Source organism: Sorex araneus, chromosome 5, assembly GCF_027595985.1.
Source record: "Sorex araneus isolate mSorAra2 chromosome 5, mSorAra2.pri, whole genome shotgun sequence".
NCBI classification, from domain to species: Eukaryota; Metazoa; Chordata; class Mammalia; order Eulipotyphla; family Soricidae; genus Sorex; species Sorex araneus.
The window spans coordinates 80660225-80674820 of NC_073306.1; the positions used below are offsets into that span (position 1 = coordinate 80660225).

Below are 14596 nucleotides of genomic sequence, written 5' to 3' on the forward strand. Positions count from 1 at the left end.
AAGTGATCATATTCTGGACAAAGGACAAGATCCTTATGGAAAAGAGATGAGATATGAAGAGGAAATAGAATAGAAAACAAAACTAAGGAAATACTTTGTTTTTGTTTTTTGATACTGGAGATAAAACCCAGGACCTCATATATATGAGCCAAGTTCTCTACTGCCAAGCTTTATCCTGACTCAGGAAGATAACTTTTAAAGTTGCTCTAGTAAAATCAAATACAATTCTCTAAATGAGTGTAGCAAGAGGTTTTGAGGAAGGTGACAGGTTGTAAAAAGGCATTTTATGATTGATAGTCCTTTTTTTTTTCCCTGAAAAGACCTGTTTCAGAGTAAAAACAACTAGACAATATTAAAGCATATTTGCATTCTTTCCCAGTGCCAGTCCACCACCTGATACCAGAGATCAAACACAGAATCTCACACATGCATAAGCTTGCCATTGAGCTACATCTCTGTCTCCCTTCCACCCAAGTAAGCATTCTGGGGGTGGTACTCTGTTGGGCCACACTGAGCTGTGTTCACTGCTTATTCCTGGGCCTGTTGCTCAGGGATCACTCCTGGTGATACTTGGGAATTATATGTGATGTTGGAAATCAAATAAGGTAGCTGCATGCAAACTAAGTACCTAAACTCATGTACTGTTTTTCTGGCCCTTAGCTTTTCAGAAGAGAAGCTAAAGAATTTGTCAGTGAACAGTGAATATGAGGGAGAAGGTAGGTAGGGCAAATAAGGGAAATTTCTAGATTTATTAATTTATTAATATTGAGAAGTTGATTGATGACTCCATTATCTAGGATAGGGAAACATTAGAAAGATTAATTTTGAGGGACTGTGGGTGCTAAATCAAGCACGTGATCTCTCACTGACTAGAAGTGTCCCCATACTGACTGTTTTGCTTTCACTCTAGCCCTCTTTGTCTTTGCTTGTATAGCATTCTATATTGAGATTAAAATTCAAGTTCTAGGCTAGAGAGGCAATACAGTGTACAAGGCCTTGCTTGCAGCTGACCTGACTTGGATCCCTGATAGTACTTATGGTCCTCTAAGCACTGCCAGTAGTGGTCCCTGAATACAGCCAAGAGTAAAACTCTCAAAAAAAAAATTCGATTTATGGTCCCAAGGTATGACTCAGTGGTAGAGAAAATGCCTTGCATGTGTGAGGTCTTAGATTCAATCCCTGGAACAACAAAACCAAACCATGTCTTGAGAGTTATACAGAATCTATATTGTTGATTTCTTTTTATAAGCATAGGCAGTTCTAGTTAAGATATCTCTGGTCTGGATTGTTGAATTTTGAAAATAATTATATTCCTAATCTCTATAAGTAACATTGGTTTATTGTAGTTATAATGTTGATATGCTAAAAATAATCTGTTTAGTCCAGTGGACCAGTTTATTCTGACTTGAAGATCTTTTGTTAAATGTTGCTTCCCTTAAATTCGAGGTTCCTGAGAACTCATTGACAGTGTTGAGGACTTACTGTACTCTCCTAGCCTTTCTCTAAGCAATAGTAAGGGTGTTCTAATCAAGGACTTTTTGTCTTCCTTGCCTGAACACTTTCCTTAGTCTTGGGAGTGCAAATCAAAGAGATTTTCTTTGATCACATTCCCATCCCATGTTACCATTTAAAAAAATACCAATCGGGGGCTGGAGTGATAGCGCAGTGGGTAGGGCATTTGCCTTGCACGCAGCCGACCCGGGTTCGATTCCCAGTATCTCATATGGTCTCCCCCAAGCACCGCCAGGAGTAATTCCTGAGTGCATGAGCCAGGAGTAACCCCTGTGCATCGCTGGGTGTGACCCAAAAAGCAAAAAAAAAAAAAAAAAAAAAAAAGAGGAAAGCAGGCAAGCAAAAGCAAGTAAGCAAGCAAAAGCAGTCAAAATAGTAGACCCTGAGCACCGTCAGACCAGAACAGAAAAACCGGGCCTGGATATGGGTGGTGCAATAGGAGCACTGGTGGAAGGATGGGTACTGGATCATGGTATGACGAAAATGTGAGCACGAAAGTGTGTAAGTCTGTCACTGTCCCTCATGGTGCTTCATTAAAAAAAAATTGAAAAAAAAACCCAATCAATGTTTTCTTTCGTCCCCCTTGTGTGTAATTTATCTCTATTTGAATGTAAGCCCTATTAGGACATGAATTTTTTGTCTTGCTTACTGCTCTATCTTAAAACTACAATGTTTACCAATGCTCAGGGATTAGGTTGCAAGGTAGAGATTGGTGGGGAAACAGGAGTAGAAGGTAGAGGAAGAAAAATAATAGAAATAACAAAGAAGAGAATAGAAACAGCAGGAATACCTGTTGTTCCAGATACTGGAATAAAATGGTGTTAAATTATACTGAAAGAGATTTTGATGAACTGTACTATAGATCAAGATTGATACACTTTCAAGTCAGAATGTTCTTCAAAGAGATGATTAAAACATATAATGTACTACCTTTGAAATTTTGGTTATTCATAACAACTCTGAAAGCTGATTTTATGTCTCCTCGCCAATATACTAACCATTAAAATTTTGTAGATGTACTCAAAAAATAAACTTTATTCAGACTCTTCTTTATTTCGTGAGTTATAAGTAATAAATATTTCATCAACAATTTCAGTTAATCTGAAGGTAACAATAAAAGGGTGAATATATAAGCAACAACACTGAAGATATTTGCAACATATATAACATGGTTTTTTATTCAGAATATATGAAGAATGTATAGAAAAGAAGTCATGTGGTGGCAGACAACTCAATAGAAAAATGAGAGGGATGCTTAAATAGGTGTTTGACAAAGAAGATAACCATGTGACCAGTGAACATAAAAATGTGGTTCACAGCTCATCAAAGAAAGGCTGTTTAAAATCATGAGATCCCCAGATTCACCTACCAGAATGGCTGAAATGGAAGACACTATTAATAGCAGGCATTGATACAGATAAGGAATGACTACAATTACATGCTGCTGTGTACATATAAATTGGCACATTTTCAAAAACTATTTGGTATATCTTCTAAGGTTGAATATATACATAGCTTTTAGCCCAACAGTTTCAATTGGATTAATACCCAATGTAATGAATGTACACACATTTCAAGAATGATGATAACATTAGTTACCTTAGTGAAAAGCTGAAAACAACAATAAAGTTCCAATAGGAATAGATCAATTATGGTATGGTATGATTTTGTAGTAGAATATAGAACATTGAAAATGAACAGATAGCATGGGCAATTATATAGATAAATCTCACAAATTAAAGGATTCTATAGTAGAATACTATACAGAGCATTGAAAATGAACAGTTAGCATGGGCAATTATATAGATAAATCTCACAAAGTAATAAAGGAATAGACACTAGAAAATTATATGAAGTTAATCAACATAATCTATGGTGATGGAAGTTATGAGACTGGAGTGATAGTACAAGTGGGCAGGGCACTTGGATGCGGCATACCAAGGTTCAATCTCAGGCACCACATATGATCCAGTGAGCCCACCAGAAGTGAAATCTGAGCAGTTGGAAAAAGTAAAGTCATGTCATGAAATAGACGAAGGATAATTAGGATAAAAGTTAATTTTTTAAATGCTGGCTGCATATCAGAAATATCAGGACATTATAAACAATGCTGATTTCTAGTCTTTATCTGTAGAGGGTGGCATCTAACCATTTGGATTTTGAAAAATCTCAACACTTCACACCTATTACAAATGCTACTTTAAAAATAAGTGTTTTAAAGATTTTATGGGGAAAATTGGAATCCCGTGGACTATTGGAATATAAAATGGTCCAGCCACAAAGACAAAATGACAAAGACACAAAACAAATTTAACATCTGTTTTATCAGTTCTATCTGTGTACCTCTGGGGCATATATCAAATTAAAAAATCTTGGGAGAAAGAATTACATACCTCCATAATAGCACTAGTAACAGTAACCCTGACACCCATCTGCTCTAATTTTCCATCAATGGAAGGATAAACATGACATCTACATAAAATGGGATATTATTGGATTTTATAGAGGGGGAAATTTTGATGTGTCAAAATAGAAATAAACCTTAAATGCATTCTAAAATAAGCCAGTCACAAAAGGGCAAATAAAATTAATTTCACTTAAATGAAGTATCTAGTGTAGTCAGGATGATACAAGCAGAAAATAGAGTAGTGGTTGCCAGGGTCTGGGAAAGGCAGAATGAGTTTTTGTCTTGTTTTATTTGTACCTGGTGTTGGGAGAGTTCAGGTCCCAAATGTGGCAAGTGAGTTTGATCATACAAACCCTGACTCCTGTGTGCAAAGCATGTGCTTCAAACACAGAGAATTAATTGTTTTGATGGGCATAGCATGTCACTTTGCAAGACAAAGATCTGAAGGTGCATTGCTAATAAAATCAAAGATAAACATGAAATATAAACTACATTTAGCAGTCCTTGAGTTGGTAAATTTTTGTTTTCTTTTGGAACCACATCCAGCTGTCTGCAGGGCTCAGTCCCAGCTCTGCACTCAGGGATTATTTCTGGAAGGGCTGTTGGGACTTTTGGGTTGCCAGGGAACAAACCTGAGTTGACCACATGCAAGGCAAGCGCTCTACCCACTGTACTATCTTTCCAGCTTCAAGTTGACAAATTTTTTATTTTATGTATCTTAACACAAATGGAACAGTTCCACAAGTAATTAATACACAGTAAGACAAGAACAATGCTTCAGTGCAGTTATATTAACTAAATTTAGCACTCATCTTTAAGATTGAGCAATTTATTTGATGTATTATTTTTTATTTTACTGCTGTTATTGGTATAGTATTTTTGCATTGTTCCTTAAGGTAATTATACTCTTTAAGAGTGGAATTATTATTAAAAAATTTTTTGTTAGTGAATCACCGTGAGGTACAGACTTACAACCTTTTGTGCTTGTGTTTCAGTCATACGATGGTTGAATCCCTCCACCAGTCCCCATTTTCCACCACCAATGGTCCCAGAATCCCTCCCACCCCATCCCCTCCACCCCACCCTGCCTCTGTGGCAGGGCATTCCCTTTTGCGCTCTCGCTCTCTCTCCTTTTGGGTATTGTGATTTGCAGTAGAGGTATTAAGTGGCCATCGTGTTCAGTCTATAGTCTACTTTCAGCCCGCATCTCCCATCCCTAGTGGGCCCTCTTAGCACCCTTTACTTGGTGGTTCCTTCTCTATCTGCGCTGCCTTTTCCCCCAGCACGTTAGGCTGGTTTCTAAACTGTGGAGTAATCCTCCTGGTACTTATAGGAGTGAAATTATTGTTCATCTGAAATATCTGAGAATGTTGAAGTATTTTAGGTGTAATACGTACCAAAAAGCAACACTATAACAGTTCCCCACCCAATAATTAGGTTTTAAATTAACTTACCTTTAAAGTGATCAGAAATTGCTTGCTCTTCTCCTTTCATGAATTAATAGTTGTAGAAAGACTATACTAATTATCTTTAATATCCCTGTTTTTTTTTAACAGGAACTTCTAGACTTCATGATAAAACCTCAATTTGTGTTTTAAATAAGTAGAAAAAAAATCCTGAGAAAAATTTTAAATAGCAGGTCATCCACAGGCATAAATAATGAAACAACTTTAAGTACTTGTGTGAAGAAGGTTTGTGTATATTTAATATTATCTAAATATATTTATGTCATGTAGCTTTTTTCCGTAATCATAAATCATTTTAAAAGTGCTTTGAGGGCTTTGGTACATCTACACAATGGGATACTATGCAGCTGTTAGGAAAGATGAATTCATGAAATTTGATTAAAACTGAATGGTCATGGAGAGTATCATGCTAAGTGAAATGAGTCGGAAAGAGAGGAACAGACATAAAATGACTGCACTCATTTGTGGAATATTATATGAGATTGACATGACTGACACCCATGGACAGTAGACACAAGGGCCAGGAATATTGCTCCATAGTTGGAAGCCTGCTTCATGAGCTGGGGGAGAAGCAGCTGGAATAGAGAAGGAATCATTAAGTCAATGGCGGTTTGAGGGATCGTTCAGGATGGGAGATGTGTGCTGAAAGTAGATAAAGCACCAAACATTTTTTAGTACTTTGACTTTTTTTTTTTGGGTTTTAGGATATGTTTGTGTAGAAGACGCTAGTGTATCACGATTTGAAATAGGAATGTCCCTGCCAAGTCGACAAACAGCTATTGTTAATCCTCCTCCACCAGAGTATATAAATACAAAGAAAAATGGGCGATTGACAAACCAACTACAGTATCTACAAAAAGTTGTCCTGAAAGCTTTATGGAAACATAGTTTTTCCTGGCCTTTTCAACTACCTGTGGATGCTGTGAAACTAAAGTTGCCTGTGAGTGTGTCTTATATTTATTAAAGAAAAACCCTTTAAGTCTCAAAGAAACTTGCCACTCTTTTATATTTATCACTGTGAGTGTTTTTGTTCTTGTGACTTGTTCTGTCCTCTCCCCTTTGTTTTGTTTGTTAATGTTGTTGGCTCACTGAGGTTTGTGTTATTGCATTTATTCAGCACCACTGAAGAATATCCCAGTGATCTTTTCCTAAACAACAAATCTCTTTCTTATCTGAGTGCTAAAATTATGCTTTAATAATTTTAAATTATTAAATTATAGAACATATATAGTAGTAAGCTGTAGAACAGTATAGAACATAATTTTGTTACCGCCGATAATCCTTGACTTTTGGGGAAATTGTTTTTCAGTTTTTTGTTGGAGAAGAGCCACACCTAGTTATTGATGATTACTTCAAGCTCTGTGCTCAGGGATCATTTGGAACCATGCAGTGTTTGGCCTCAAAGATGAGCCTCCTGCATACAAAGTATAAACTCAGCCAGTTGAGCATCTCTCTAACCTGTTCTTTAATTGTCACAAACATAACCTTCATCGTGGAGTAGCTGTTCACACTTCCTGGTAGATTTGATTGTATTACAGAATTGGGAATTTAAGATAATCAAGAGGGCAAAATTACTAGTTAAGTGATTTGTGATATATTTAGTAAACTGGAGCTGAGGCTGTATACTGAATTGGTCCAGTTATGTATGGTCAGATAGCTTTCATAACACTAGGGTTTTTTTAATTTGAGGGGATGGAGGATTAGGCTCTTCCTGAGACACTCCTTCTGTCTCCATGCTTGGGACCACTCTTATGTGCTCAAAACTAAATGTGGCTCCAGGGATTGAACCAAAGTCAGCAAAATGGGAGGCAAGTGTTGTAGCTATCTCTCTGCCTTTGGTGTTTTGTTTTGTTTTGTTTAAATAATGCTCTTCAATTTTTATTTTTTCAGGATGTTATCTACTCTTGCAGTCTTTCTTTGTTTTATGTTTATTGATTTTATTTTCTTTTGAATAGTATACGCTCAACTTAATTTCTCATTATCAAAGGTTTTCTCAGATTATGGCTTTTTAAGTGTAATTTATGTGTCTCCCTCATTAAAAGCATATGGTTTCTTAAATTTTGTTGTGTGCTAATAGTTATGGTGAATTAATTTGGACATTTAGAATATTTTTTAAAACTATAGGATTATTATACCATCATAAAAACCCCAATGGATTTAAATACAATTAAGAAGCGTTTGGAACATAAATATTATGTGAAGGCTTCAGAATGTATAGAAGACTTTGATACGATGTTCTCAAATTGTTATTTATACAACAAGGTAAGTAAACCTTAAGATATACCTGCTAGCTTTTTTCTGTTGCATATAAGATATATATAAACAAACTGATTTCTATTTCAAATCTTGATTTTGGAGTATTTACATATTTTCAAAGATGAGATTTTTCACCAAATTTTATAATCCTCACAGATCAGTTTTTTTCTGGAATAGCTATGTTTTATAAAATTAAATACCAATTTTAACTGGTTTCTCTAAGGAATTATTTAAAAGTTCTTTATGTACCATTTCAGTTAAGAGATGTATGAATGAGTTTACTGCTACATGGATAGAACTAGAGGGAATTTCGCTGAGTGAAATTAGTCAGAAGGAAAGGGATAGAAACAGAATGACAGGATGGTCTCTTGTATATGTGGGATTTAAAGATACACAGTAAGAGAGCAATAAATGGCCAAAGCAGCAGAACAAGAGAGTTGTTCCCCCATTTCCGGGTAGAGCAAGCAAGTGTTTTGGAGAATGTTGAAAGGGAGAGGCCTTTGGAATCTTGCTAGAAGGAGGTTGGAACTCTGGTAGTGGATGTCGTGTTCAGGTGATGTAAACATGAAACCACCATTACATTTCAGAACCTCAATGCAGGTTAAAAACAAAGTTGAATGGTAAACCTGGTTAAATTTTCAGATCCCTGGCCAGTCATAACTTAAGAAACTAAATAAAACTACATATTCTTGTTAAACATCAATGATAAATTGATTCAAATATTAGACACATTTTACAGTTTCTTCCTAGTAGTAATATTTGCCTTATGTCAGTGTATTATCTTTTGTAGTAATGTATGTGCCCATTTAAACATAATCATTACATTTACTTTCATCCACAGAGTTGAATTTATGTATTCAGTTTTTACCCTATTGTTGTGTTCCTGTTTCCTAAAGTGCTACATCCTATTCAGGTTTTTTTTTATGGTATCTAAAAGTTTAAAAATATACATTCCAGGACCGGAGCGATAGTACAGGGGGAGGGCATTTGCCTTGCACGCGGCCAACCTGGGTTCAATCCCTGGCATCTCATATAGTCCCCCAAGTACTGCCAGGAGTAATTCTTGAGTGCAGAGCTAGGAATGACCCCTGAGCATCGCTGGGTGTGACCCAAAAAGCAAAAGTAAATAAATAATCTACACTCCATTTATTAAGACTCTGAAATGTGATTGAAATTTTGATTTGATTCCCAAAGATAGCCACTTTATTTGTATGAAATATTTAAAACTACTAGCCAATGTGAAGTTTTATTTGTTTTATTTTGGAGCCTTACTTGGTAATGCTTATGGTTTATCCCCAAAGGGCTTGGTGTTCTTGGGGGTCACTAGCAATGCTTTGGAGACCTTGTGGTGCCAGGGATTAAACCTGGGCTGCCTGTATGCAAAGCTTGTTAACTAGTTTGTGTGACCTTCACGATTCTTTTAAAAATTAGAACCAACAGTGCTGTCAAAGTAGCATAAGCAACTTCATTTAATATAACAATCCTAAGTGGTTCTTTGACATATAACATTTTGTTGTTGTTGTTTTGTACTGTAGCTGGTGATACTCCAAGGGTTACTTCTAGCTCTGCACTCAGGAATCACTCCTGGCAATGCTTGGGAGGCCATATGGAATGCTGGGATCAAACCTGGTCAGCCTAGTGCAAGGCAAGCTCTCTACCCACTGCACTGTCTCCAGCCCCAGACATTTAACATTTTAAGGCAGTGGTTTTCCTAGACTACTTAAGAAGTCAATGCTTTAGGATTTTGTTTTGTAATTTTTTTCCTTAGTGAAATATTACTTTAAGCCAGCAATTAATATTTTAAGACTGTTAGTGCTGCCAATGGGGTCATTGGTAGTTCATCATAGTTATTTGAAATAGTCACATGATCATCATAGTTATTTGAAGTAGTCACATGAATTTTTTTTAGCTTACACATGTAAAAGCATTTTAACTTATTCTTGAAAAGGAAGTTCTAATTTTTAATAAACTTTATTGATCAGATTTGCTTAATTTTAACTCTGTATTATAAAGATATTTTGAGTACTTATTTATTTTGTGATATCAAGGATCAAACCCAGGACCTTATGCAGGCAAAGCAAGAATTTGACTACTGAGCCACATCACTGGCTTTTGAGTTCTTTTTTAGAAATTAAAGGGGGTGGTAACAGTTATGAATGTTACTGATATTTTGGTGTATATATATTTATATATTTAGGTATATGCACTCGGAGATGTGTGAATGGGGGATTCTTAAAGCATATAGAATGTTGTAGCCAATATTACCACAGTAAAAGATAAGAAAATATTAAAGGTGTAGATTGTGAGAACTTAAAGATGAGTTGCTATTCTAAAATTAACTTAGAAGTGATACTGTTAAATAAAAACTGTCCTATTAATTTATAAGATGACTTAAAGATATTTGGCACAGCGATCAATGTACTCCAAATGACTGTGATATGTTTTATATATTTCCTAGCCTGGAGATGACATTGTTGTTATGGCACAAGCTCTAGAGAAGTTGTTTAAGCAAAAATTATCCCAGATGCCTCAAGAAGAACAAATTGTAGGTAGTAAAGAAAGAATAAAGAAAGGTAAGCCAGGAAAGAGTAATGTTTTTGCACTTATATACATAAATATATACACACATATACACATGTTCATTAGCTTGTATAACAAGCATTTTGAACATTTATGTATAAATAGGACTGAAGAAATGATAAATTTTTGAGAGATGGATATACAGAAGTACTTCTTCTGTTTCCCCCCCCCTTTTTTTTTGCTGGTTGCTTTTTAGTGTTTGGTCCACATGTGGTTATGCTTAGGGTTACTCCTGGCAGGCTGAGGAGACTGCATGTCATGCCAGAGATCAAACCTGGGTTGACTGCATGCAAGGCAAATGCTTTACCTGCTGTGTTATCTCTCCAGTCCCTGAATCCTTTTGTTTTGGTATAAAATGTCCCTTTAGTCTGCTGAACCTTGAGCCATAGAATGGCTATTCTGTAAAACTGGGCCGATTACATAAAATCTGGCGTTAAAGCCAGGTTTTCTGTAGCATTGTACCATTTATGCCATAGAGTACCTGTACCTGATATATTATGGCTAACACAATTTTTTAGTGAATTTTACATGTATGCTTTACTAATAGTAGAGGTTGCACTGTAGCACTGTTGCCCCATTGTTCATTGATTTGCTCGAGTGGGCACCATTGTGAGACTTGTTGTTACTGTTTTTTGGCATATCGAATATGCCACGGGGAGCTTGCCAGGCTCTGCCGTGCAGGTGGGAGACTCTAGGTAGCTTGCTGGGCTCTCCTAGAGGGACGGAGGAATCAGGTCAGCTGCGTGATAACTCAGAGGGTTTGCCTTATTGCCTTACATGTGGGAGTGGATTTAGATCCCCAGCACTGCACAGCACCCTGAGGATTTCTGGGAGTGATCTCCAAGCTCTGCCTTTCTTGTGGTCCCTGTGCAGTGCCAACATAGCCCAGAATATAGAACAGAAAAAAAGAAAACCTTAGAATGTGCAGTTAATCATCATAATATTTAAATATGAAGTCACAAAGATAATCTTAAATACTCAAGTGGATTTATTATAGAACTGGACCAGAATTATCATTGATCAGATATTGGGTTCTCTTCAAATCATTCAAGCCATATAATCTGCTGTTTCTTTTCTTTTTTTTTTTTATTAGTTTATTTTTAATTAGAGAGTCATCGTGAGGGTACAGTTACAGATCCACACATCTTTGTGCTCATGTTTCCCCCATACAAAGTTCGATAACCCATCTCTTCACCAGTGCCCATTCTCCACCACCAGTAAACCCAACATCCCTCCCTCCCTCCCCAGTCCCGTCTCCCCCCACCCCACCCTGCCACTATGGCAGGGAATTCCCTTTTGTTCTCTCTCTCTGATTAGGTGTTGTGGTTTGCAATAAAGGTGTTGAGTGGCCATTGTGTTCAGTCTCTAGTCTGTATTCGGCCCGAATCACCCTTCCCCCACATGACCTCCAACCACATTTTACTTGGTGGTCCCTTCCCTGAGTTACCCAGAATGAGAGACCAGCCTCCAAGCCATGGAAACAATCTCCTGGTACTTATTTCTACTATTCTTGGGCGTTAGTCTTATGGTCTATTATTCTATATTCCACAGATGAGTGCAATCTTTCTATGTCTGTCTCTCTCTTTCTGACTCATTTCACTTAGCATGATACTTTCCATGTTGATCCATTTATATGCAAACGTCATGACCTCCTTTTTTCTAACAGCTGCATAGTATTCCATTGTATAGATGTACCAGAGTTTCTTCAACCAGTCATCTGTTCTAGGGCACTCGGGTTTTTTCCAGTATAATCTGCTGTTTTTTGATCATCTCATGTTTTTCATCTGTAATATTGGAAAGTGTTTGACTTTCATGATGTTAAATGTTTGTGTATAATTAAGTGACTAGGACATAGAGGCTTTTAGTGGGATGATGAAGTTGTTTTTGTTTTTTTGAAGTTGTTTTTGTAGAAGAGTTTTTAAACAGCTAGAGTGTATTCAAAGATCTTTAAGATGTGTTGTGACCTTATAGCTTACTTTATTTTTTTTTGTATTCAGTAGCATTTATTTTCAATTTATGTTAGAAAATCCACCCAAATCAAGCATGTATTTATATGTTTTGTATCCTTATAGAAAACACAAAAAAACTAAAGTTGCAGAAAAGCACTATAATATATGACAATTTCCTGATATAAAGAAGCATCTGTTTTGGTTTGAATAAAAGTAAAACATGTTGGTTGAGGAAAAAAATTAAAATATACTATTGAATGTGTCCTTTTTTCTTTTTTGGGGGGGTCACACCCAGCGTTGCACAGGGGCTATTCCTGGCTCTGCACTCAGGAATTACTCTTGGCGATGCTTGGGGGACCATATGGGATGCTGGGAATTGAACCCGGGTCGGCCGTGTGCAAGGCAAACGCCCTACCCGCTGTGCTATCACTCCAGCCCCTGAATGTGTCCTTAACTGGTGTAGTCATTGTCTTTTGGAAGACAATGGATATTCTTTTTTAAAATTTATTTTTATTTATTTTAAAAATTTATTATTTTTTTATTAATCACCATGCGGGTACAGTTATAGATTATTTTTACCATTCTTGGGTGTTAGTCTCCCATTCTGTTGTTTTATATTCCGTAGATGAGAACAGTTCTTCTGTGTCTATCTCTTTCTGACTCATTTCACTTAGCATGATACTTTCCATGCTGATCCACTTATATGCAGATTTCATGACCTCATCTTTTCTGACAGCTCAGTATTCCATTGTGTAGATGTACCAAAGTTTCTTTAACCAGTCATCTGTTCTTGGGCACTCTGTTTTTTTCCAAATTCTGGTTATTGTAAACAATGCTGCGATGAACATACAGGTGCAGATGTCATTTCCACTGTACTTTTCTGCCTCTCTGGGGTATATTCCCAGAAGTGATATTGCTGGGTCAAATGGGAGCTCAGTTTCTAATTTTTTGAGAAGCGACCATATTATTTTCCAAAAGGGCTGAACCAGTCGGCATTTCCACCAGTAGTGTAGGAGGGTCCCTTTTTCCCCACATTCTCCCCAACAGTGGTTGCTTTTGTTCTTTTGGATGTGTGCCAGTCTCTGGTGTGAGGTGGTATCTCATGATTGTTTTGATCTGCATCTCCCTGATGGTTAGTGATGAGGAGCATTTTTTCATGTGCCTTTTGGCCATTCGTATTTTTTCCTTGAGAAAGTTTCTGTTTATTTCTTTGCCTCATTTTCTGATGGGGTTGGATGTTTTCTTCTTGTAGCGTCCAACCAGTGCCTTATATACCCTTGATATCAACCCCTTATCAGATGTGTGTTGGGTGAATATCCTTTCCCATCCTGTAGATTGTTTTTGTATTCTGGTCACTGTATTTTTTGCGGTCTTACAGCTTACTTTAAAGCAAATCTGTGAGCTAACTCACTGTTTATTAAGGGTTCTTATTTTATTAATTTTGGGAAAGGTTGATCCTGAGTCTTGGTAATGTAAGGCCTTGACTCCTTCCTTCCTTCCTTCCTTCCTTCCTTCCTTCCTTCCTTCCTTCCTTCCTTCCTTCCTTCCTTCCTTCCTTCCTTCCTTCCTTCCTTCCTTCCTTCCTTCCTTCTTTCCTTCCTTCCTTCCTTCCTTCCTTCCTTCCTTCCTTCTTTCCTTCCTTCCTCCCTCCCTTCCTTCCTTCCTTCCTTCCCTCTTTCCCTCCTTCCCTCCTTCCCTCCTTCCTTCCTTCCTTCTTCCCTCCTTTCCTCCCTCCCTCCCTTCCTGAGGGACATGCCCATCAGTGCTCAGGTGCTCCTGGCTCTGCCCTCAGGAATCACTCTGATAATGTTCAAGAACTATATGGGATTCCAGGGATCAAACCTGGGTCAGCTGCTTGCAAGGCAAGCATCCTACCTGCTGCACTATCTATCTCTTGGGCCCTAAGGCCTCCATTTCTATAAGAAGATTAAAATAAGCCTTTTCTAGGTAGATAGCAGAGGTAAACATGGTATTTAAATTGTTTAAAATGGGATAATTATTGTTGACTTAAAATAGTATCTTTAATAGGGTATAAAATTATTTACTTGTAGATTTTTTTTGTGAAGCAAGATAGTTTTTATTGAACAAAATTTATTTAGGAAGAGGAAAGAAAAAGAATATGTGTTAAAGAGAGAACTTGAGATTCTCCAGATTGGGGTTGGGGGAGGGGAGGGAGGGAAGAGCGGGGCAGAAGCAAGTCTAGAATATTTTCTTTTTCTAAGAATGAGTTCACCCTTTTTTGATTTAACTGCTTGTTTCAGAAGCTCAGGATATTTCTAGAGCTTAAGTTTTCCTCACTTGAAATGCTTTCACTTTGTTCTGTAAATATGGATATCACTTGTAAGGCATGTATTGTGGGGCTGCAAATCACTTGACGCTTACATTGAATAAGTAGTTATGAATAAGTAACATAAGTTAGTTATGAA

At 37.0% G+C, this 14596-nt stretch overlaps 1 protein-coding gene across 1 annotated transcript in view; it reads left to right on the forward strand.

Annotated features, from left to right (window-relative positions):
- Nucleotides 1–6133: 6133 nt before the first annotated feature.
- BRDT (bromodomain testis associated) overlaps nucleotides 6134–14596 on the forward strand; it is a 56411-nt gene continuing 47948 nt past the window's right edge. Inside the window, exons 1-3 of the mRNA XM_055138508.1 lie at nucleotides 6134–6325; nucleotides 7510–7647; nucleotides 10100–10214. Of these exons, the coding sequence (XP_054994483.1) occupies nucleotides 6137–6325; nucleotides 7510–7647; nucleotides 10100–10214 (442 nt within the window). The 5' untranslated portion in view covers nucleotides 6134–6136. The remainder of the gene's footprint in view (nucleotides 6326–7509; nucleotides 7648–10099; nucleotides 10215–14596) is intronic.